We start from the raw sequence: 25,529 nt of genomic DNA on the forward strand, positions 1-25,529 counted from the left end.
AGGAGTTTCATTGCTTTTCATGTTTCGTATTCCCGTCAAAAAGATTGCAATTCTTAAAGTGTATTGCAAATAGAAATATCTATTTTTTAATTTTAGGCAACAATTATTATTTATTGGCGCCAAATATAGACCGTGTTTACACAAGTCAAAAATAAAATTATCTACGTAATGATTTCCTTTAGTTTTATTTTATTTTGAGCACTAATCCCACAGTATAACCTTATCAGATGTTAAAAAACCCTATTCACTGAAAAATAAGGAAAATAAGCTTTAGATCATTAACTTCATAGAAAACTGAAAAATAAAGTTTACTTGAAAGTGTGTGAATAACCTGACTGATAGTTATCTTGCCATCACTGCATGATTTAATCTCTTACAAATGTATAGTAAAGAATTACCCAAGACTTTTTCCTATTCAAATTCAAAGCCCTTTCAAGTTTGATTCATGACAGCTGAAAATCTACATTTATCTTCTATCCAAAAGCACACTTTGGCAAAAGGTTCCAACTTCGTCCATGCACCACATATCATTCAAAAACAAGAGGTTTTTTTCACCTCAAGCCTTTATGATAATTGGCTTTCGTGATAGGGCCCAAATGCCCCTAATTGCCTACTCGGTGTAAGCAAAGTATTAGTTATAACTATTGGCATTTTTAAAAACTAATAAGTATTAAAAAAGAGGGCTTATATTACTTATCACTTAATTTCAAATCAGCCCATCATACACTTTTGTGAAACAAAAACAATAATCATCAATTTGAATTTTATTTTATCAATTACTACAGAAACAGAATAAAGAGTCACCCAGTCCAACAACCAGGCAAATCTTTTAGAACACCCTTTTAGTACTTAATATTATGTGATACATCGTTTAGTTGTTACGAATTCCCAGTGCCTGTTCCAACTCGGCCCGTTTCTGCTGGACTTTAGTATAAAAGTAACGACACACGGCCTCTTGAGCCCAGGGTTGATAAAAGAAATCAGATCTGCGTTCCTCCTCTGGGTTGCCTACGACATCTGTCATTGTCTGAAATGAATAAAACAAATTCCAATCTAATGGAAATTCACATGTAAACAATTATTAATATGGAATGGGATCATGCTTGTCTCCTTTTTTGAGCGAGGTATATATGTGCCATTTTTTATGATAACCTTATTTCCGACAACATTTTAAGCTCTAAAATTGAATTCACCTGGGAACTAGAGAATAATAACTGTTTTCCTTTTTTTGGATCTGTAATTAATCAGTAATAAGATCAAAATTGAATTCGAAATTTATGGAAAATCTACAATACCCAATGAATTTGACACAAACACTCTTAAGCAATAAATTCGCTAGCTTCCGCCCTCTTCTTCACAGGCTTTTTAATATACCTTTGTCTAGAAAAGCTTATAATACACAATTATTTACCATCAATTTACTGTCGTTAATTTATGAATACTACACTATAACAAAGTGTATTACAGATATAAATTGTCCCATAATGTATTCCATATGAATAGCGTGTTCATTTAAGACAAGATTTGAAAGCTCTCGTTAAGACTAAGGCCAGCTGGTATTGTATTGTATTGCTGCCTTCTGGTAAATAATATAATAATAATAAAATGTGCAGAATGTCCAGCAGTAAAGCAGAAAAATTTAGCAAAGGAACAAAGAACACAAACATCAATTCTTAAAACACAACAGTAACACAGTCAACTTTTGCCAATCACTTACCTTCATACTATTTACAAATCTCATGGACTGCGTCCTGTTGGCTTCGTCAGAGCATTGGCATTCTACCCTGTACTTGCTTTATACTGTTTGAGAGGAGCAAAGATAAAGGAGGGACATGGATGTTGTCCCTGATGACTGATTCCCATATTGGTGAAATGTAAAGGCCTGAGTCGCAGTTAAAATTGTATGATTGTTGAGAAATTTATTACATGTATTAATTTTAGTTTGGTGAAATAAGATTTGATGTTTGGCAGATGAGTTTATTTGTCAAAGTCTTTAAGGGTCTTTGAGCCTAGTTGATATTTTTCGTCCGATCTCACCAATGCATTCTTTACCGCATATGCATGGAATGCTGTAAACTCCTGGAGTCTCAAATGGAATTTTGTCTTTGATGGACAGAAGATGATATGTGGTCAGCAATGTTTTGGAAGGCACACAGTGGCAAGACACGGAAAATTGGAAATTTGTGGTGAAGTGTATTTTGTGATGGAACACTTAATATAATTATTATCAGCTCTTATGTTAGGTGTTCTAATTCTGGGTTCAGTGATTCGGATTCAGATAGTCTTACGGCTCCAATGTTAGGTCTGATTTTCTATTAATAAGAATATCTGAGAATGGGAGATTAGTATTGGTTTCTAATTTAATGGTAAAACGTTTGTTAGGGTGAATAGAGTTTAAATGGTGAATAAAATCTCAGAGAAATTCTTAATCATGAGTTCAAGTATTATCAATGTAGAGCTTCTATAATTTTGGTTTTAGAGGGAGGATGTCGACGGCCTTATTCTCAAAAGCTTGCAGTCTCAGGAACTTGGTGTGATGATAAATTTACCAGTGTTTAGTAGTTGATAAAAAGTTTGATGGTTTTACTTGTTATGAGGTTAGTGTTTCGAACTTTTGAATGTTATTCTTGGTAGAAAATAAACATAGATTTTCCATGAATCATATTTGGAAGGGTGTTGAATACAAATGTGGACAAGATGGAACAAATTTCAAGATGCAGAGGTAGAAGAGTCTTACTGATTTGATCTAGTTTTTATATTATGGGGTATTTTATGAAAACTAGCAATAACGTAATAGAAAAGTCAGTAATTTTACTATTTTCAGTCAGTGATCTTGTAACTTTCTGCTTCGATTCATCAACAACCGACGCCAACCAATAGATTTGTAAATAGTATTACAGTGAAAAAAAAAGCAATCGCCAACCAATAGATTTGTAAATAGTATTACAGTGGAAAAAAAGCAATTACTATCAGAGAACCACTTGTTCCCATCAGATACCATAAGCGTTCTGCAAACATGTGACAAGCTCGATCTTTTACAAACGTTGGAAACCAGTAAAGTGCTGAAAAACCAAGATGCCATATGCTTTAATGACCTGCAACTCCTCAACTCCCATTTTACTTTTAACAATATGAGATAGTTTGCAACATATTTAAATAGATGACTGATCTTTTTTTAAAATTTATAAGTGATTTTTGCTAATTTTTCCCTTTTTCAATATATGTTTATTCCGATTAATTTTGAATAGTTGTTATACATGTGTGTGGTATGATATGGATTTATGGTTGATATTTCATACTTTCATAGATCTGATGATGCCAGGCGAAATGTCACCCTTTTTTTTAAATAAAATTTTTGTTTTGGTTAGTTCAGAATAATACTGTAAATTCTGTTTTTGTTTCTTGTTATATCAATATCTTAGTAATATATTTGGCTCTCTCAACATCGATCTCTAGCCATTTTAAATGCTACACTTTGAAAGATATTCCAAATAATAGGAACAAGATGGCCCTGAAACATTTCAAAGCTAAAAAAATGGTTATTTGGTATTTTAACTTACTGGTGCCACCCTCGGATTCGTTCATTATTGTTCTCGAAAAAATAAAAACGGTTAATTCTCACCTTCAAGTCGCGAGTTTGGGACACGATCCACTTGTGAATAAATTGTTGGGGATCCTTTGCGAAACTAAGGAAGAACTCGCGGTTCGTCTTCAGCTGATTAATGGTGTCCACCGTTTCGTGGATTTTCGAATCCAGACCTTGGATTTCCTGCTGGCTGGCCGTGCTCAACAGGAAATTGTTCATCTGCGTTTTTAGCGTATCATCGACCTAAAAGTGTACGTAATTTATCAAAGAATAATGTTAACTTGTCTTCAATACTGTATTTAAAAGTATCTGTCCTTTTCCTTCTATGATCTAGTTAATAACTGATATGGTATTGCATTACGATAACATCCATTTTTATAACATTTAAAGTGTAATGTCGCAGCCAGTGTTTTTTATTTATTTATTTACTTTTCTAGCAACATTAAAACCTAATTGTTATTTAATATTTCCCGGAATCGCGAACTATACCAAACGAACTATTTTTTTAAAACAATACCAACATAAAAAATACAATGCAATCTCATATAAAAATAACGCAACCATTCCCAATTTTACTTGCAAACTATAGTAATTTTTTTATGTGAAATCACCAATAAAGAATAAAGAAATACAAGGAAAACAGTATCTATGCTAGTATAAAAATAGGCTGTTTCTAAATTTTCTGCTTTTGGCTTTTATATTGAGCAATTTCAAACAGCGGCGTCCATCTTTTTTTCGGGAAAATTTCAAGCTATGGATTTGAAATTTGGGGGAGGGGGGTAAGGGCGCGTTTTTAAAAACGCAAAGCCACATTTATAAAAGTGCAAAGAAAACAATTTCAAAATTTTCCGAGAATGGTTGAACACCGTCACCACTTTCCCTTAAAAGATAAAACACAAAACGAGATTAAAATTCAAGCATGCGATTGCGCCACCTGGCGAACATTCTAGAAACTTAAAATTAGTTTCTAGCATTTTTCTCTTGACCGCTGTAGTAATACATATTTTCACCCCAAGTCTTCACTTTTTAATGACCATTAAAGGGGCGAGAAGATTTTTACACTATAAACTTACATAGCGCGCTAGAGAACATTACCCAACCAATCAATTTATTTGATAAAATTTTACCTGTGGATAGAACAGAAAACAGTGATAATGAAAATGACGATGGACAAGATTGTATTAAACAGGTTAGTAGGTAGTTTATAATTTGTTTATTTTCTAACTCCGTCGAAAGGAATTATTATTGAATTCTTTTATTGTAGAATACCGACGGAAATATTCAACTACATATTGAGCCAAATACTATAGACGATTATTATCTCACCGTAAGTATGTTAAAAATGTTTGTGATGCTAGTCTGTTTTTTTTTTCAATGATATTTAATTACAAGTTAATCTTATAGAATAAGAACTCTGGTGAACTCGGGAAGATTCTTCCAAGTGATATCAATACTAAAAAACTTAAAACTCGAAGTGATAAAACATGAAACGATACAGACAAAGATGCTGCAGATGAAAATGTTGTGGTTCATACCCAAAATGGTGACAATACATTCAATACATCAAACAGAAAGTCACCAGCAGGCAATGAAAAAAATGGACACAAACGCTTGCAAAAAGAAATAAACACAACAAATTATAAAAAAGTAAAGGTAAAAAACATACTTTAACGTTATAAAGAGAAAATTTTAATACAATTTAAAAAAAGTAGGGTCTTTCAGAGCCTAGTTTCATTTTTTATTTTAATTAGGTTTTATAATAAAATTTATTTATTAGGAATTTGATGTTTACTGTTCACCATGGTTGAACAAATATAAAAAAACAACATGCAAATTCTGTGATGCAAATATAGTATCAAAACACTTTGGGCGACACCTCGAGAGAATACATTCCACTGAACGGGAGGTAAAGGAGTTCCTAGAATTAGGTAAAGGAACCTCACAACGAAAACATTTACTTGTTCTGTTGAGAAATCAGTGAAATATTGAATCTTCATTGAGGGGGAATATAAATCCGAAAAAGTGAGTGATAACCAAAAGTAACGCTTTTTTAACAAAATCCTATTTAAGCCGGCATATTAGAAGATGTTTCGCAAATCCTAATCAAGACTCGAAAAAATTTACTCGACATTTGAGTGAATCAATTGCTTATGCTGCTTCCAAAAAAACGTATGGCAAATATTTAACCAAGATGTCAGTAACAAAGGAAATATTTAGCAAAATGATTTCAGACGATATAACAAACACAGCCATTAATGACATTCTGATAGCGCACTATTGAGAAGATCTTCTCAAAAAAAATAGGGGGCGGCGCAGTTTGTATCACATCTCTAATAAACTGCGAGAATGTGCAAGATTTTTGTTAGAAATTAAAAAGCTCGGTGATTATACCGATATGCTTTCAACATTAAAACCAGAAAGCTTCTATGATATAGTTGAAGCAGTCAAAGCCATATCTCGATACGATGCAGATACTAAAACGTTTGGGGCTGCTTCTTTAGCGTTGCATTTTGGAACTACTATTAAAAACATAACCGCTCTTGCTATGAAACTACTGATGCGGAAAAAAAATATGATCCCAACAAAATGCTGTGTTGAAAAAGTTCTGAAGAATTTAGAACGTTTTAAAACTTTGGTTGAGTCGCAATGGACCATCGAAGTTGGAAGTTTGGCAACCAAAAATTTAAACGCATCCACCGCCTTAAAACCAAAACTATTGCCACTAACAGAAAGCGTTATGATTTTGCGTAAGTTTGTAGAGGAAAAAGGTCATGAAGCAGTTGCAAAACTAGAGTTAATAAAAAACCAGGCAGACTACAAAATATTAGCTGAAACAGCGCTCATACAGACAATTCTTCATAATAGGAAGAGAGTAGGTGATATACAATACCTAGATCTAAATTCTAATAGAGAACAAATAGAAAACGAGGTTGATCTGTCAACTCAAAACGAAATGACAATGGCTCTCTCTGAAAATGGAAAATTGCTGACTAGACATTATAAAGGTATTACTGCTATAGGAAAGGGAAGAAGGCCTGTAACTATTATGTTACCGAAAACATTGCAACAGTTTTATCAAACTATTTACAAGATCAGAACAAATATTCCTGAATGGTTTGATTCTCAAAATACATATTTTTTTACATTTCCAAATTCATCAAGATGGATAGATGGGTGTACTGCTATACGAAAATACGGAAACTGAGTGGGGTACAAAACCCCCAACTACTAAAGTCTTCTAGACTAAGAAAACACATCACAAATGTCACACAAGTCCTTAATTTAAGAGGAAATGAAGTAGATCAATTAGCGAAATTTATGGGACACACCACCAAAACTCATGAACAGTTTTATAAGTAAGTTTTCAATCGTACGTTTTTCCAGAACATTAGAGTTTTGTAAAAATAAAACCAATAATGTTATTTTCAGGCTTCTACAAGATGTTTACCAAATTGCCAAAGTAACTAAAATTCTTCAACTAATGGAGCAAAAAAACATGGATAAGTTTAAGAATTACAACTTGGATGAAATTGAAATTGACATGATAGATGTCCCAGACGCCAATTTAGACGCAGACAAGGAGAATGTACCCTCAACATCGGGCACACAAAGTTGCTTTAATGATGAAGGTATGAATGGTTTTCATGTAGGTATTTTCAGTACCCAAAGTTCAACGCAATATTTTGTCCCTTTCTCCATAATAAAGAACATTGACCTCGAAAAAATTATCCTTGTAGTTATCAACTTTCGGATTTATCTGAGATCATTTATTTCTTCATTTCGTCTAAAAAGATTGCCAACATTTTTTTAGAGGAAGTACAAAACTCCGACAATTTCGATAGCACCTATAAGGTGTCGGATACAGAAATTGACTCAGATGAGGAAATAGCTACTGCAAAAATTATTTCTATGAGAAGAAACTTTAAGAAGAATTCTGGTTTGTCAAAAACAATTTGTTAGATGATTTCAGCCTTAAAATAATTTTTAGGAAATAATTGTGTTGTTGGCGATAGTAAAATATCGGATTCAGATACGGAATTGGTGGAGGAAGTGGAGCAAAATAAGAAAGCTGGGTGTAAGTCTAGAAAAGGATCAAAGCTATTCTACTTACTTTATTAAAAAAATCTCTTTTTAGCACAAAGACAAAAAAAATGAAAAAACATTTTAGGAATGCTATTGACAATAAAAAAGCTCCGAGAAAGCAGGAATGCGAAATATTTATTAAAAAACATAATTCTTTCGAAGGTGTTAATTGGGTTCGTGTTAAAACATTCGTATTTAATACTTACCGCTATGTTAAAAAATAGTGTTAGGTAATAGTAACTTTATTTTCATACTTATATGTTGTAATGAAATGCCTGTATTTAAGAGTTTTAAATACCTGTATCTAAAAAATAAGACCTAAATGGAGTGAATATTTACTTTCCCTTTTAGCTAAAACTAAGCCCGATTAAAAAAAGTTAACTGTAAAGAATTTTTATTTCAATCGCTTTGGTGTCAAAATATAACAATTAGGAAACCTAATAATTTATGTCGGTCTCTATCCTCTTAAAAAGTTTGTAAAATAATCACGGAAATGAATTCATTCATTTTCAAAGATACGCTCAGCGACAGAGCGCGAAATTGTGTAAGCTAATACAGAAATTAGCTTGAAATATGGCAATACTGTTGGGTGCTAGAGAAATGTAGTTTTACTGCAAATGTATATGTAAATATATGCCACATAGTCACCATTTGTACAAGTGCCAGAAGGGCAATATATATACACACTTACTTCAACATCGATATCGTAACAGGCGGTTTGCTTGCTCTCTGCCCCTCCTTCCACCGAAATCACGTGATTGATGACTATTGGATCTGGCGGGTGAAGCAACGGATTCAATCTTTGGGGAATTTCGGCGAATTTCATTTTCGAGCAGTTAAAAATTTGCTCCAAGTACTTATCGCACAGGATGTACTCCCTCTCGTGCGTATCTTGCAGTCTGAAAAGTCAAAGTCCGCGCGATATAATCTTTAGCTTAAGGAATGCGACTCACTTATGGGTCTTGATGTATTGCCACAATGCGGAAATTATAACGGGACGAGTTTGAGTGTGTACGCCTAATAAACGGGCCAGCCTGGGATCCAGCTTGAACTGGAGCGGCTGATAGTCGAGAAGAAGCAGTATTGTGCATCGAACGTTTTTATCTCCCGGTCTTTTAACCTGGAATGCACTTTAATTAAAAGTATATTATGCAAAAATTGCGGTAAACGGCATTTGAGTCAGGAGTGTTTAATAAATGGGTCACTGAAAAAGTCACGGAAAAAAAAATATGGATGTGTGTGAGCAGTTTTCTCGAAATTCAATACCTGATTTTTAAATGAATTTGTTTCATATGTTAGCGTTCACTGTGTAAATATAAAAATAGGATTAAACAACGAAGGGATACCCGGATCAGCACCCATACACATACTTCCTTCCATCTGTGAAAAATATAGAAATATATGAATATGATGATTCCATCCAATTAGGAAAATTCTTAATTTGTTTTCATTATTTGTATGACATGATATTCCTTAATTACTGATTTAGTTGTCAAAAAAAAAAATAAATGTACATATTTAAGTAAATATGTGTAATATAAAACTATTTTGAAATAATACTACGGAAAAAATACATACTGCTATTTTCTGATCAATAAATATTTTTAAAACATTAAAAAAAAGAAGATAATACTTAAAGGAAAATATTGTTTAATAATATAACCCTTAATCGCCTAACGGCCTGTCCATTAGCTGTAAATTCCATTGTGGGACGAAAATTACCAGTAGATCGCCCTTAGTCAACTTTGAACACTTAAACGTAAGAAATGTTTGACCCAAGTAAAGCAAGTACAAATCGACTATTTTGTTTTATGACAATTATATCTATAATATCTTTAATATTAATGACAAGAGGTAAATTGCATTTTCAATTTTTTTGTTATGATCTCATTATTGAGTCAAAACTGCCAAACGATTGAGGTAAAAATGTTTATCTGAATATATTTTTGTAGGAAATGGAATCCTCAATTCATAAGCTCTGATCAAAAACTTTCATCAGACGAGCCCTTTCCAAAAAATCATTAAACATTAATAAGCTTTTTGATACGACTTTTTAATTTAGGAATTTTGTAACTAACAACTCAATATACAAAAAAAAACAATATTGGTTTATAAAGAGAATTTAATGATATAGTTGAACTTTAAGAAGAAATAAACTCCATGTTGTTTAAGAGATTATTATATCATTAATACAATCATTAAAATTTTTAAAAATAAGTATTAGGCTGTTTCATTATGGAAAATTTTTTAATTAATTAATTATCTAATTAAAACTTTCCTCCTTTGTAATTTCTATTTTTAAAACAATGCAGAGTGAAAAATAACTAGAGTGGAGATTAACATAAGGACTTTGCTTTTGGCTTAGGTAACTGATTTGTGAAGACTATCAGAACTTTAATGCAATGATACACATAACTCAAGTAGACTGTTTTAGCAAAAACAATAAATTAGAGAATTTTTCCTACAACAAAACTTCTAAACTAAAATTTTGAGTAATTTTGCATTTAAAAAACTATCCAACCTTACCTGAAACCCGTCGGTTTCCTGAGTGGACAGGGTACGATGCCACTCCACAAGGTGATTATCGGGACCATATAATTCCTTATCAAGCTCGATCACTAGAGACTTGAAAAAAGAAGAAAACTTACGCTTCACTTTATTTGGATCATTTTTGGGATCGTCCAAAAGTCGCCCTTCAACTCGAAGTTCCCATGAAGCAACAGACCTAGACAAATTAAGCATTCTGTAACATTTAGTGAGCAAAAATTAATGATTCAGAAGTTATAAAGTGGCAAAATGCATATTTCTTATAATGCAACTAAATATTTACCCCTCTTGCCCTGGCCCATCAGGTCCATCCGCGCAGGGCTCTTTTGCAGGATAAAATGTGTTGGAAATAAAAATCCTTAATTTTCTTTTTTGTTTCATGGGCCTTTTTAAAGCTTCTTGAATGTCAAGACGTTTCCGCATTATAGTAGCGTCTAGCTTTCGTTCAAATGCCAATAGATCCATGTAAGCTTGACTCTCAGGCACTAGATCTCTTACTTTTTGCGGCAAAATTTTGTCGGCAAGCTTCTTCTTTTTCTTGCTTGTGTTATGACCATATTCACTAAAAACAAAATAAATATTGCATTTTGATACTATACCATATAGGTAGGACACCTTTTCTGTTGAACTGAATTTCTGTTGTCTGAAGATCGCTTTGCCGACTGTTGAGAACCAGGAATTTGGTTTCCTTGCATTGGAGAATACGGAGCTCTGGAGCTTCTTTGGATCATAGTTCCTCCGCTAGTGTTCATATTGGGTGGCGGCGTATTATATCCAGTTCGCTATAGTGTTCATTACGATATAAATTAATACGGAAACAACAAAAATCGAACATTACCGGAAAATTGGGCTGCGAATATTGTCGCATTCCAGGATTTTGAGGCTGTTGGTACCTTTGAGGTTGGGGTCCGCTTGGACCAGGGCTTGGACCCGGTCCGGGAAATCGCTGCGCCATATTAATAGCGTTTTTGAAATTTAATCGTTCTAATTTACGGTATACAATTTCAATTTGTCACTAATGTATAAATCAAAAATCACCGGCGTAAACATTTACTCGAATAAGTCCATAGAATACTGAAATTTAATTGTTCTACGGAAAATAAGGTCTTCTTCTTTTCTACTTTTACAGTCCGTTAAGAAAACTATCTGAGGACCCAAGCCCATGACCGACACGAGGAGAAATTGGAACTTTCGTCATACTGATAGGTGAATAATCAACCAAACAAGTCACAAAAAAGCACAAGCATCTAAAAAGCTGAATATCGCACTGGTTATAAGTTCTATATTTGCGAAGGGAAAAAAAGGAAATTGAATCTCAGATTCAGTCTGAGGAAAATCACATCTCTTGCCCACAGACTATGAATGCAATATTCGGTGACATTCATCAAAGTGTGCTTGGAGTGTAACAATTTGCCTTCATCAAATTGTGCTTGGAGTGCAACAATTTGATTTCATCAAAGTGTACTTGGAGTGTAACAATTTGTCAAGTATTGAATTACTTGATGTCACATATCCGGTCAATGATCTGCGAGTGTCCGGCGATTTCTTCTTTTAGAGATACCTACAAATGTGGGATCAAGTTCCGAAGAGTTATATGTTATTCGCGGCTAACGTTGCGAATGCAAGTAATAACTTATACTTTGATTAACTGTTCTTTGGTAAAGCATAATGGCACATATTGCATTTAATAATGATTTTCAATTCAAAATTAAAAGCAATTTACCTGAGGGACCATAGAATTATCTAACGAATTTAATGCGTAATATCGAATCAACGTCAAAGGGATAGGGAAAAATAACATACTCAAAATATTAGTACAATATACAAATATATTTAACAATTAAACGGTTAACGGTTAAATAATAACGGGTTAAAATACTGCGATAATTTGAAAATTTAGACGTTTGAGTAAGGAGCGGGGTATGTTAATTATGATTTGTCCAACTGAATTTGTCTATCCAATATTTTTTCGCTCTCATAATCTGGTTGAGACAGTTCCCTAAACGGTTCATCATCCACAAAGCAAATCTCGTGGTCGTTCGGATCGGCCAAAATAATAACTCGGACGGTGGCTTTGCCGGGAGTATCGAGAGAAATTAATGGCGTCAAAACCGTCTGTTTGTGTTCTTCGATATGTTTAGCCAATTTTTCCTGTTCTCCGTGTGGAATGGAGAACGCGATACGACCGTAGTCCTGTTTTCGCTCCACCGGACCATCTGTCATTAGAAACAAAGTTAATATAGTGATTTCATAATATGGCGAATTCATATATCAAAGTAGGTACAAATCATGACATAAGAAAGTATAACACCCAATGGCTGTTTACCTTGGTCCACCCAAAGTTCTAGAGAAGATATTACATAAATATTAAATGTTAACTTCATAATAGGGTTAATACACAGTCAAAGTAAGAGCAAATTATGAGATAAAAAACATAAAAGTATGATGCAAAACACCAGAAATATTGATATTTATATATTTTCTCCCCTGCAAAATCGCCTATTAGAGATGAATAAGGTCTATAACAGTATTATCAATTTTCATTGAAACATTAATTGCCATTATCAGTTAATGGAAGTGTATTGTATACCCATTTATCTGCTGAGATTTATCTTGCTATTTTAGATTTTTTTAAGATTAGTTTTTGAAATGTCACTAATTATAGAATATTTTTAACGATTACATTAACTTAGAAAAATTCCATAAGAAATTCAATTACACTTACCCGTCTCTTTTAACTCCAATTTTGCTTGATTTTGGTCAAATCCGACTAGTACAGATTTATCAGTCCTATCAAAAATCGTCAACCCCAAAATGCCATTCCAGTAGTTGATTGATTTGGACAGACTGGAAGAAGCGAGTGTAACTTTTTGGACAGGATCTAAACAATATTTGAATGATAAGTAACATTTTTTCTGTAAAAAGAGTGATGAAATTTACCTTCACCGGTGGGCTGAGGCGCGTCAATGATGAAAAACTTATAACCGCCGGGTGCCTCTAAAGTGTTTCCTTCCAAAATTGGCCATTTACGCTCAACAGCTCTCTTAAGAATTTCACTGCTTTTTATTGTGATGCCTAAGAACTCATTGCCTTTTTCATAGTGATGAACACCATAATTATAGGTAAGTTCTAACACAAAATGGTTATCTTCTGGTCCATAACCTACCATCGTTTTACTCCATCTGCCGTCATATTTGCTACAAGGATGGTTTCGAATTTGGAAAAATTTTAGACAAGTGCTTGCCAATATTTAAAAAGCAAACTTGAAGTGATTAAAAGTATGAAGTTGTGAATGATGGTGGAAAACTATATTACTGACACTTTACAACTGTTTATAGAAATGAGATACTTTACCCATTACATTGCGCCTCGCAACCTTCCTTAAATTCCTCGTGCCTTAATACTTTCATACCAAGAATATTTCTGTAAAAATCCATAGTTGCCTTTCTATCCGCAACTTTGAAAACATAGTGTAATGCTCTACCTTTAAGGAACGTCATTGTTTTATAACCTGAAACGATAAAGGATTGGATAGGGGCTAGAAAAGGTTAATCAGCAAAATCTATTAAAAAAGCTTCCAAATTTACCTATTAATTCGTGTTAAAAAAATGCGTTCGTTACTCGTCCTGTAGCACTCCACGCAGAGATTTAACATTCACTTTCATTAAGACCTGGATCACAGATTAGCAAATACAGGCCAGCGCTAATTTAAAATAATATGCGGTTTTAAACAAACCTTTTGCCACAGATAAATGTGTACGAATGATTGATGAGTACTTCAATACTTAGAGTTGAACCTTGTCAGGAGGATAAATTGCGGTGGGAGAACCGCGTATGTGCGCACAATTCATTAAAAAAGATAATTAAACACATTTCGTGACTTGCAAAAGCTTTTCGAATTTTTCGTGCGGATGCTGCGCCGATATAATCCCATTACCGTTATACAAACGAGACCCGACAAGCCGACAATAGCAGTGCAACCAACACCACGTTATAAATGCACATGAATATTTATCGCCATTATAAGTTCTAGTCAATGTTTCAAATTCGACGGGATCTGGGCACATTTTCACGAAGTACCGAAAAAATACTACATCTAAACTGAAATCTGTCGAATAGGCGTACTGTCAGCGGCCATATTGATTATTGGTTAAAAACGAGTTTTGAAATGCCGCGAGCATGTGCATATTAAAGGTTATTTTCTAACAACAATTTCATATTTATCTGTTATAGTATTAACGTATATGGCAAAGAAAAGAACCGCCGTTACTATAATGCCTACCTATCTTCCTCTAGAAAAAATTGCCTCACAAAATCAATATTGGGTGAATTAACGGAACCATTTCAGCCAGGAACGTAATTAAAACCGTGAATAGTTATTGTAGTGCATTTTATTACGTACCTGTTTACATATGGATGATATATACAACACAACTAACCAATAATCCAACTAACAAATAATCTAATGTGTTCTAACAAACCATTTCTTTATATTAGTTTTACATTGAGAATAAATTAATGAATTGATGAAGTTCTTGCCAAAACACACCGCCTATACACTGAGAAAAAAGTATCTAACCTGGTGGCGAACGTCGCTCCAGAATATTTACAAAGGTGCCTTCGTTGGCATGTAAATGTAAATCATTTTAAATTTATGCTCTCAACATGTTTTTGGTTAGTGTTGCTTAGATTTGGTTGCTTTTGGTTTTGATGTGTCTGCTAAAGACAAACGATGTCATTTCGGCTAGGCGTTCAGGGAACGTGCCTCGTCAATTTATTTGACGTCCCAAAAGTTCATTTAACCGTTAAACCATAGAGCCACTAGAGATATAGAGCTCATGCTTATGCTGAGAATGTCCATTCATGCGCGCCATGTAAAATCTCAATGACCTTGCTCCATTCAACAAGCACTATGGCCGCTGATAGTTCGTTATTATGTTTGGATGCGATATTTTTACGGCAGTATTTTCTCAAAATATGTCTAAATCTCGTTAAATGTGAGAAAACGAGTTAATTGTGTGGAAATCGCTGTTTAGAAAAAAATCTACGAAAATATTAATGCCGCACATCAATTTTTATCGTAGTTGGGCAACTATATTATCTAATAGCGGTATGGTTTTAACGGATCTTGAAATTGGGTCGGGAAGTACTACTTTACGATTTTAATTCTATTTTTCCATGATTAGTGTTTACTCCAAATATTCCAAAATTTGAGTAAATTCGTCGCGCATGAACTCCTCATAGGCGCGTACTATCTTCAATTGCAGTTCTCTGATGTTAAATATCACCTTCCTCTTGATGTTGTTTAGGGCTAGCGAGCGTTTGTTTTTATTTCGTAAAATTGCTCGTCGATTTTTAAAGAGCAAAATCTCGCTAGCCAGAATGATACCTAAAGTATAATTCCCGTTTGAATTTGAAAAATGTCAAATTGACAGCGGCGGGAGCTCCATATCTTTTATCCACAGTTCTATGGCTGTGGATAGAAGATCATAGTTGGAGTTGGTAGGTCATACTAGGAAAAACTAGGATTTTGATATAATTGATTATGGTTTGTGTTAGCTATTCCTATTGGGTTTGGTCTCCTATGGGAATCCTGTCTATAGATGGAATCCAACCTTTCTCAAGATCCCAACATGTCAAAGTTGGATTTTTATTAACAACTTGCCAAATTGCATTGGGCACTCCAAGAGTGTTATTTAGACATGACTTCAAGATATTAAGATGTATACCTCATCTTCGGAATATAATTGTCTAATTCTGAGTCTGAATGGTTTAGTGAGACTGAATATATACAAAGTTTCAGATACTAACTTTTATACAGATGAACTATAGCACGACTTTAGTGACTTAAAAAATTTACCAAACGTGTTGCATACTATACTTTTTCTACGACCGCTATTTTTTGGGTATATTTTCGCAAAACAACACGAATAGATTCACTGACATGACTGTCAGAATGTGTAAACGTTAAAATTCAAAGCGTGGAAAATATCTCCGAAAACGTCCGATTGCTCCCAAACCCATCCGGTAAAATCCCGGAAATGTCCGAAGTGGCTCGGATCCGTGGGAAACAAGACTGACGTGGTAAAGTGACGCTTCCAACATCTTAGATCGGTGTGTAATTAGTTATTTTATAGACGGGAGTAGAAAAATGTAATTATTTCTCCCGTGTTGACTAGGAACGATGAGTGGAGTTCAGTTGCTGATCAACTAGAAATTCACTCAGTATTATGAACAAATGATGAACGAAGCCCCAACAATTTTTGGCTTTGTGATCAGAAATGCAAAATACCTCAAAATTACAGAAGTAATTGTTAAGTGTTGTTATATGGGCTCGAGAGTATATATGGGTTAATTTTGGTTTTGACTGTGGAAAAAGTTACCTGCGCACACATTTCCTATAAAAAGTAGGTAAAACGTTCCTTGGAGCATTTTAAGACTGATCGGTTTGAGCTTCTCGTTGTCCTCCGTCGCTTTAGCGGCTCTCTTGGTTTCCGTTTTTGTATTAGGTAAATCGTTTTCCTGGGCTTCAACGTCGACGATATTCTTTTGTTTACCTAGTTTCTCGTACTCATTTTCGGTCATTTTCGTTATGATGCCTGCTTCGAAGATCGTCATAAGTCTGCGATTAGAAAAGTTGTCCAAGGTAGATTCAAAGAAGCAGCAGCCACTCATCAAAATAATAAGGATTTTAGCAAGCCCTCTTCTAGATATTAAGAATGCTTGCAAACCATTGCTGCAAAAATATAATCTCGGCCAGGCAGCATTAACTGAATTATAGTATAAGTTAGTTATTTTTGTAAAGAAACTTCCACAGTCTATTGTACTACTATTTTTAATCTTCTGAATTCCTCCTGCATCGGTTGTTGTTGCTGGCGTTTCTCCAATAATCCAGAGGGTCGCTGAAACTGGTTTGAATTCTACACTGTACAAGCTTATATACTGTCTGAGGGAGGAGGTTAGACTGATTCCTATTTGGTGGCAGGTAAAGTCGCCGTTAAGATTGTTTCGTTGTTTTTCTATCAAATCCAGAATTTTTCTTTGGTAGAAAAACTGATACGTAAAAGAATTTTAGTTTTGAATTAAGACTCTTAAAAGAAGAAAACCCTCGGAACTCTCTATCTAAAACTGAAACTATGAAGGGGATACGTTGATGATACTTTTGTTACGACCTCATGGTCAAGAATTCCTCTGAGATTTGTTAACCAAATCTATCTCAAAGGAATTAAGCGTGGCATTATAAAATACACTTCACCACAACCTCCCAACGAAAATGAGTCGGAAAGTAACCCTACACTTGCCACTGCAATCCTTCCTTAGGTACAAAAAATCAATCAGCACATGTCAGAAAATCCAAAGAAATATAGTGTTACAATCAGATTTATCACTTGTCCAAAAATCTTTCAAAATGTTCGATCCGTCAAAGACCAAATTCCGTTTGCCATATCAGACGTTTACAGTATTCCATGCAGACGCAGCAACGAATACATTGGAGACACAGGACCAAAAACTACTACTAACTAGCCAACAGACCGTGAAGGCACCTTAAGACTACAACAAATAAATTCATCAGCAGTTGCCTAACATAATCATAAAATCGGAAATAAAATCTGAATCGACCTACATTCTTTCTTCTTCTTCTACCAAAGAAATATCCCAGAGTCCATAGAAATCTTCTGCCACTCAGGCCTACCTTTCCCCAATATCGGAATGAGTCATTCGAGATAATGTTCATGTCCCTCTTTTAGCTCCGCCTTCTCAAACGATATATAAGCAGTTAGTTACAGTTAAGCTCCGAAGAACTCAACGGGATGATTGGCGAAATGTCGTGTCAGCAAGTCCGTTTCATCAGCAACCGCTGCAGGAGGAATCCAGAAAATTTGTAAATAATAATAATCTGGGATTGTCATGGAAATAATGTAACAAATAAATTAAATAGTACATTTTATAGTTTTAGTCTGTTGGTTAGGTACATTCCATCACAGACTTAAAAAATGTTTTATCACACAAAGTTTGAGATTAGTATAAGATATTGTGTTATTATGTATGGAATTTGCGTAGACATAGAAAGTATTTTTATTTGCCGAAAGTGAGCCTGCGAATCATACTGCAGTTAAACAAATTTTTTACCCTACCTGCAATCTTGGTATAGAGTATACTGTTTTTTTTAAAAAAAAAACCTTTTAAAATATTGCGAATTTCAAGATTTGTAGGTTAGACGAACCTATACTATACATATTTCAGACACAGCCCGACTCTAACTGAGTAAGGTGCTTGTTAATAACTTGTTAGGTTCTATAATTAGTTCACCGGACAACATAAATACAATTAACGAGTTAAAAACGTTAATTTTTACTAGTTGAACTACAGTTAGTGTAGTAGATTACTATAGATTTATTCAAAACATTTAGCATTACTTACGCAAATAATATTTCAGTCTAGTTATTGCACTTTGAAATAAAGATAATGTATTGTTATTATTTGATTAAGGGCATTAATTTCTTCTATTTTTGTATATCCTATTTTTAAAGTGCCAAAAAAAATCCATTGGCTTGAGATCAGAGCTCCTAGGGAGCTACGTATATGTCCCATTTTTACAGATAGTTTTGTTAGTTATATTGTAATAGTGAACATAGATAACTATGCGCGTTCTACTGATATAATACAATAATATATAGGGGTGATGAAACTTGTACTTTAAAAAATTAATTTTAGACTCGAAAATTATGCTACATTAATTGTTTCTCGGAAGTACAGGTTAAAAATTCACTAAATACTTCACTTTACAATAAAGTCAAGCCAGAAAAAAAACTATTCTTCATCAAATTTACAAATATTGTTAAGAAAACTCTGATAACTGATAACTGTTTCAACACAGCTGCAGAATCCAAGGAGAAATCTCTGTAGATCTGAGGGTATCGAATTAATTGTCATCTGTTCATTTTATATAAAATTTCGTGTTATACGCGTACGTGTGTGATATGCAACAAACTTCACTGTATCGTTGTTAAATAAAGATTATTATTATTAATGAGGTGTTACTCTACCCGGTTCCGAAATAGACTTAGACCATTTCGCGCGGAAACCCAGAGTTATGCGTACTTACAACTTATTTATTTCCTCGATAAAAGGGCAACCGATTTGGAGGGCGATGGCGGAATAGGCCGTGTTGAGTTTCTCGCTGAGATGGAAATTTTTGGGACCTTTAAAATTTTGAGTATAGTCACTCTGTAAAAATCGAGCGGCACGCTTACCAAACCGCTGGACATCGAAAAATAAAGTTTCCCTCCCCGCCATGACCGCGACGTTTCGACAATACTTGACCATCTTCACTCCCGCCTCTACCGACTCAACGACGTACTCTTTTTGTTGCGATTCCATGAGCGTCCACAACGTCTCGTAAATTCCCGTTCCGTTCTAACAATAACATCATCATAGGTTGGAACTGGGGCAAAATTACACGGTTTTCATTTATATTTTGGATGTTCACTTATAGAGGAATAAATGTTGTATGATTTCTTCTCTATTATCTTGCAAAGATATCAATAAAACAGGGTGTTCCACCGGGAAGCCGCAAAAATTTGAACATTTGGAATTAAGCTATAGGCGCGATTCGGTCAAACTATTTTCAAGATGGCGGCACACTCAGATATACCGAATGTGGATGTCAACTTTCTTAATTTAAATATATATTATTACTTTTTTGATTTCTCCGGAAAGTTCTAGGTATATTTCATGTATAATATCCTATACCTAAACTTCTCCGTCTGTGAGATCTTTACCATTTTATATCAAAAATGACGTTTACAGACCGAACAATATACCGTAGCCGTTCTTTAGAAGTTTAGGGTTAGGCTTAAGACATAGTTTCATTTAAAAATATTTGTGAAGGTTATACCACTTCCTGTTCCGGTGGAAGTCGTCATTATTTTAAATGGAACACCCTATATAATACTAGATTTTTGGATTTCTTAGAAACTTTTGTGATAAGTCTTATTAAGTTTCTGACTTCTTTTCAACAGTTTGCTCGATATATTTTTTTTAAAGACCTTAATGATAATAATAAACAACTCACTTCCAGCAAATCTAAATTGGGACTGTGTTTCTCTACGTACAACCTGTAGCCTTTGGAAGTCATGGCGCTTTTCAGTTGGTACAAGTTATTGATCGATTTTTCTGAAACAACGCGAGAATGAAACGCAATCTTTTTGATTTCCTTTTCCCCGAACCAACAAACCATACCTCTTCCAGGTTTCGCTAAAAGGGACGTCAAATTCGCCGAATACATATCCGTTATCACGTAAGTGGCGGAAATTGATAACAAAGCAATGCAAAATCTTGCCTTGTGCGTAGAGCTTAGTTCTCGGCCTGCTGAAATATAAAAGAATAGTATATTATGCAACAAGTGCGGTAAACGGCATTTGACTCACGAGTTTATTTGACACGAGCGGAGCGAGTGTTTAATAAACCAGTGACTTAATAATAATAATAATAATAGATTTTATTGTCCAACAGAAATTACCAATTACAGGACAATAACAAAAATACATAAAACAATTAATTTTATAAAGTTAAAACTGAACAAAAGAAGCAGTATAGAAAACAACAAACAAAAGAAAATAATATTAATACGAGAACAAGACAGCGTGAACTACTTAAACTGTAACTACCTACAGATGGACTTTAACTGTTAGTGATACGGTGCTGGTTGCAAATTCTAATGAGATTTGGTAAACTATCATTAAAAATATCACAATATTTACTAATTAAGTTGAAATGCGAGCACATCTGATACGGCGGGGACCTACGTAATAAATTTGTTCGGGGAATCCCTAAGCTAAACGTAAGAATGTGTCTTGCATTAGCCCGCGGAACACGAAAATCAATTTGCGCAAGTAAACTCATCGAGTCAATATTGCTATGCAATAACTTATGTAAAAATATTACACTGGCCGTAAACCATCCACTCTAAAAGCAAGAAACTTTATAAATCTCCTTTGAACATACTCAAGTGACCGAATATAAGTTGAGTAAATAGGTGCCCATACTACCGACGCACACTCGAGCTTGGACCTAATCAACGAATAATACACTATCTTTAGAGCAAGAACATTAGAAAACGCTGAGCAGTTACGAATAATAAAACCAAGAACCTTAAGGGCAGATCCTATAACTATGAAGTCGAGGTGTTCCGAAAATGAAAGCTGCGAATCGAATATAACGCCCAAATCTTTTATAGAATTACATCTGGACAAGGTAATGTTATTTAGTTTATAAAGAAATAACGATGTTTGAAGATTTCTTGTGTATGAACATACTTTACACTTAGAAAGGTTAAGAGTGAGCTTGTTTTGTACGCACCAATCGGAAATGTTTGATAGCTGATCCTGAATCAACACACAGTCTTCATAGGAAGAAATAGATCTATATATTTTCAAGTCATCTGCAAAGAGCAGAAAGTCACACGAAATTTTGTCCGATAGATCGTTTAGGAATATTGAAAACAATAATGGCCCAAGATTGGAACCCTGGGGTGCTCCGGAAGTTGCAACAAACTGCTTAGAATTGAATCCATTAAAACACTCAGAAAGCACTCTGTTGTGTAGATATGAAGTGAATAGATTCACAAGTGACTCACTAAAACCCAGCATACAAGTTTTCTTTATCAACGTAGAGTGATCAACACGATCGAAAGCCTTGGCTACGTCGGTATACACTACGTCGACTTGAAATCCTTTGTCCAGAGACTCAGCAATATGCTGTGTGAGCTCCACCAAGTTGGAAGTTGTGAATCGTCTTTCAATGAAGCCGTGTTGATTCGGTGAAATAAGGGATTTTATTAGAGGTGAAATACGAACGCCTTGGCAAAGTTAGATAAGATTGCAATGGGTCGGTAATTCCTAACATAATCAGGCTTGGTACCGGATACACCTTAGTCAACTTCCAACAGTCAGGGATAGTACTACATTTGAGAATCCGATTAAATATCTGCAATAAAGGAGAGACAAGTACCTGAGCACAATCTCTGACAATAAAACACGGAACACTGTCGTAACCAGCTGTAAGTTTATTGGGCATAGTTCGCAAAACATCCAGTACCTCCACCTCAGAAAAGCAATCAACATTTAAGTCACTTTTAGGGCTGTAAACGCTACTAAAATAGTTTGCAAAAGCGTCAACTAGTCCAGAATTTTTTTGGGTCATTAATGATGGAAATTTCAACTTGCGCTAAATAATTAACGTAAGCAGTCTTAGTACTAGTCTTAATATGTCTTCTAAGTCTACGAAATTCCTGATAATAATATTGATTATTGGTTTTTCTGAACTTCCTGCAATAAAAAGATTTTAGTTTCAAACCATAGATTATATTCGGCGTATACCAAATAGGATAATCACGCCTTTCATTAGGAAAAATAGGAACTGAACCATCGAACACTAAATGCAACTTATTATAAAAAGATTGACACATACTATTAACATCGGTTAACTCTCCCAAAAAGGCTCAGTCGATTTCTAGTTTACCGAACGTGTTGCATACTATACTTTTTCTACGACCGTTAGTTTTTGACATGACAGTCCAAATTGACAAACGTCAAAATTCAAGGCGTGGGAAATATCTCCGAAAACATTCGATTGCTCCCAAACCCGTGCGGTAAAATCCCGGAAATGTCCGAAGTGGCTCGGATCCGTGTAATTAGGTATTTTACAGACGGGAGTAGAAAAAAATATTTCCTCCATGTAATTGAAGTAAGAAGAAACAATTTCAGTTACAATTGTAGAAGCAAAAAAACGGTACTTCATACTTCAATCTTCAGTCTCACCACATATGCAACTCATTTATTAATGGGTTTTGGTAAATTTTGCGGACAGTAGATTTTAAAACATTAGGTAATTCTTGAAAATATCGAAAAATTTGATGGAAAACAATTGTTTCTTTTTGGGCACATTCAATGCTTTATCAATAATGAAAATGTCAATCTTAACTTGATTAGTTTAAGAAACTATACCTACTTTGTTTTAAAAGAATTGTGACGGTAAACCAGGTACAATCGCAGAACAGTCTGGCTTGCGATTGTACTATAAATTTCGGGTGCCAAGCATTAGGTAAAGCTATGACGGCGTACAGGAACGGTCCAAATACGAGAAAAGTAACTGCGATTGCTGGCCACACCTGAAAGATAGACGATAAAATAAAACCATTTGTTTGGACTTCCATTGCCTTTATTTTAAAATATATCTCAACTTTGTGTGCGTATCTGCCACAGTTATCAAGAGAATAATGTATTCTTTATTTTTATTTCATATTTATTTATTTTTATTTTTTTCTTGATAACGGTTAGAAATTCATGCCGACCGAAACGTAGAGATATAACTTAAACTATCCAAATCTCATGGTTTGGGCTTAAATAGTCGCAGGACAAAATTGTTGGTCTTTGCTATCCATAGACCTCAATAACACAAGTCTATAGTGATTTTGATGTTTGAAAGCTGTTTGCCTATTTGTATATTTTTGGGGGCCCTTTTTTTATTAATATACATACTTATGACATGAATACGTTTGTTCCATTTTCCAATTAAATGTGATTTGGCAACACTGGATAATATTAGATCTCTCTGTAAAGCAACCGAGCTGGCGCAGAAGCGTCAATACTGCGTTGCAATCTGCTAAAGCGCAGTTTCGTTTTATTGGTCGTCGTGCTACAGTGTTCGCGGTTGTTGTCTTCGTTGTTCCGTTTTCTAGTGTTCTAGAACGTATACATATGGAAAGAAGACATTGTGTGAACAATCCAAATAACTTTTGTCATATCTGTGTCAGTTATGTCATAGGAAAGCAAAGGCAAACTATAACTTCTTTTGTGAAAAATGTTTACCAGGCTTATTTTTCTATAAAAATTGGGCTCCTCATACTGTTCGTTCTGTTTGCGTTGAAGTATTTAGAAACTGACAAAAAGGCAGGAAAAAATGTTTAAGCTTTGGTGTTTCTATGGCATGGCGAGAGCCTAGGAATCACAGTGATGATTGTTATTTTCTTTCGTTTAATGTTCAAGGATTCAACAAAAAAAAAGAAACAAATTGTGTATCCCAATCTGGACTCTGCTATTCGACCAGATATACCGATATCTACCGTCAAAAGAACTAGAAAATGAATTAGAGGAATCTAATTCCAACCCAGACGACTCAGATTTCACATCAGATTGCAGAGAGCCCAAAATGATTTAATTAGAGATTTACACCCTCCAAAGGCTGCATCCGAATTGTTAGCGTCCAGACTCCGTGACAAGCATTTACTAGCACCTGGCGTCATAGCAAGCTTTTTCCATCATCGCGAAAAACAGTTAATGTCAATGTCAATATTTGATTCAGGAAGGACCGCAAGTGTATTGCAACAATATTCCTGACTTAGTTTTCAAATTAGGAATTGTGCCGTACAATGCCGCTGTTTAACAAATATATATATATATATATATATATATATATATATATATATATATATATATATATATATATATATATATATATATATATATATATATATATATTCTCACGTATTGATTCACGGATGGAAAAATGTGATGACACTATATTCCGGGATATCATCCGTTCGCTCGTTGAACTCCGACTGGAATCCTGCATCCGACTGGAATCCTGCAAATCTTGCATCCGACTGGAATCCTGCAGACGTTTCGCCAAAATCTCACTTGGCATCTTCAATGCTCGCGCTCCGAAAACACTTCGAACACTCGATTCCAGTCGGAGTTCAACGAGCGAACGGATGATATCCCGGAATATAGTGTCATCACATTTTTCCATCCGTGAATCAATACGTGAGAATATATATATATATATATATATATATATATATATATATATATATATATATATATATATATATATATATATATATATATATATATAGCAGATGTGACCTATTTTCGAGAATTCATTTTGGTTCATATTTGTAAAATTCAGGCGTATCTTTTGACAAAAGTTCGCATTTCAAGCACAGGTGCTGATGTATGATTTTTGCCAGTTGATTGTGCCTTCCTAAATAATCATTATCTGATGTGTTCTATTAATTCTCCAGTATTGGTACATTTTCTACATTTATGCTGTTGATTTTCAATATATATGTTTTTCATAATTTCTAGTTCTAATTACCTTGTCTTGTATTGCGAGCATAAAGCCCTCAGTTTAAAATAAAGATAGCACTTATGAAGCCACTGTAGTGATGATGTTTTGTTGATCAATGTGTCTTCCAGTGTTAGAGGGTATTTACCATGAAGTGCTTTTTCCTTCCAAGTTTGTATTTCCT

General features: G+C 34.4%; 2 protein-coding genes across 2 annotated transcripts in view; both read right to left on the minus strand.

Moving 5' to 3' along the window:
• Positions 1-752: 752 nt before the first annotated feature.
• On the minus strand, positions 753-11,274 carry LOC132703113 (brahma-associated protein of 60 kDa). The gene is made up of 8 exons (XM_060672184.1): positions 11,055-11,274; positions 10,832-10,998; positions 10,500-10,778; positions 10,196-10,394; positions 8,623-8,789; positions 8,361-8,568; positions 3,623-3,829; positions 753-1,027 (listed from the first exon to the last, which is right to left on the minus strand). The coding sequence occupies exons 1-8, from the start codon at positions 11,169-11,171 to the stop codon at positions 872-874; spliced, it is 1,500 nt and encodes a 499-aa protein (XP_060528167.1). The 5' UTR covers positions 11,172-11,274; the 3' UTR covers positions 753-871.
• Positions 11,275-12,027: 753 nt separating this feature from the next.
• Positions 12,028-25,529, minus strand: part of LOC132702945 (ionotropic receptor 40a-like) — a 41,084-nt gene continuing 27,582 nt past the window's right edge. Inside the window, exons 6-15 of the mRNA XM_060671864.1 lie at positions 23,228-23,387; positions 20,459-20,587; positions 20,292-20,392; positions 19,471-19,633; positions 19,323-19,419; positions 16,600-16,838; positions 13,571-13,727; positions 13,157-13,413; positions 12,942-13,097; positions 12,028-12,432 (exon numbers count right to left, since the gene is read on the minus strand). Of these exons, the coding sequence (XP_060527847.1) occupies positions 12,146-12,432; positions 12,942-13,097; positions 13,157-13,413; positions 13,571-13,727; positions 16,600-16,838; positions 19,323-19,419; positions 19,471-19,633; positions 20,292-20,392; positions 20,459-20,587; positions 23,228-23,387 (1,746 nt within the window). The 3' untranslated portion in view covers positions 12,028-12,145. The remainder of the gene's footprint in view (positions 12,433-12,941; positions 13,098-13,156; positions 13,414-13,570; positions 13,728-16,599; positions 16,839-19,322; positions 19,420-19,470; positions 19,634-20,291; positions 20,393-20,458; positions 20,588-23,227; positions 23,388-25,529) is intronic.

The sequence above is a fragment of the Cylas formicarius genome, unplaced genomic scaffold, assembly GCF_029955315.1.
Source record: "Cylas formicarius isolate icCylForm1 unplaced genomic scaffold, icCylForm1.1 PGA_scaffold_6__28_contigs__length_40554024, whole genome shotgun sequence".
In the NCBI taxonomy this organism is placed as follows: Eukaryota; Metazoa; Arthropoda; class Insecta; order Coleoptera; family Brentidae; genus Cylas; species Cylas formicarius.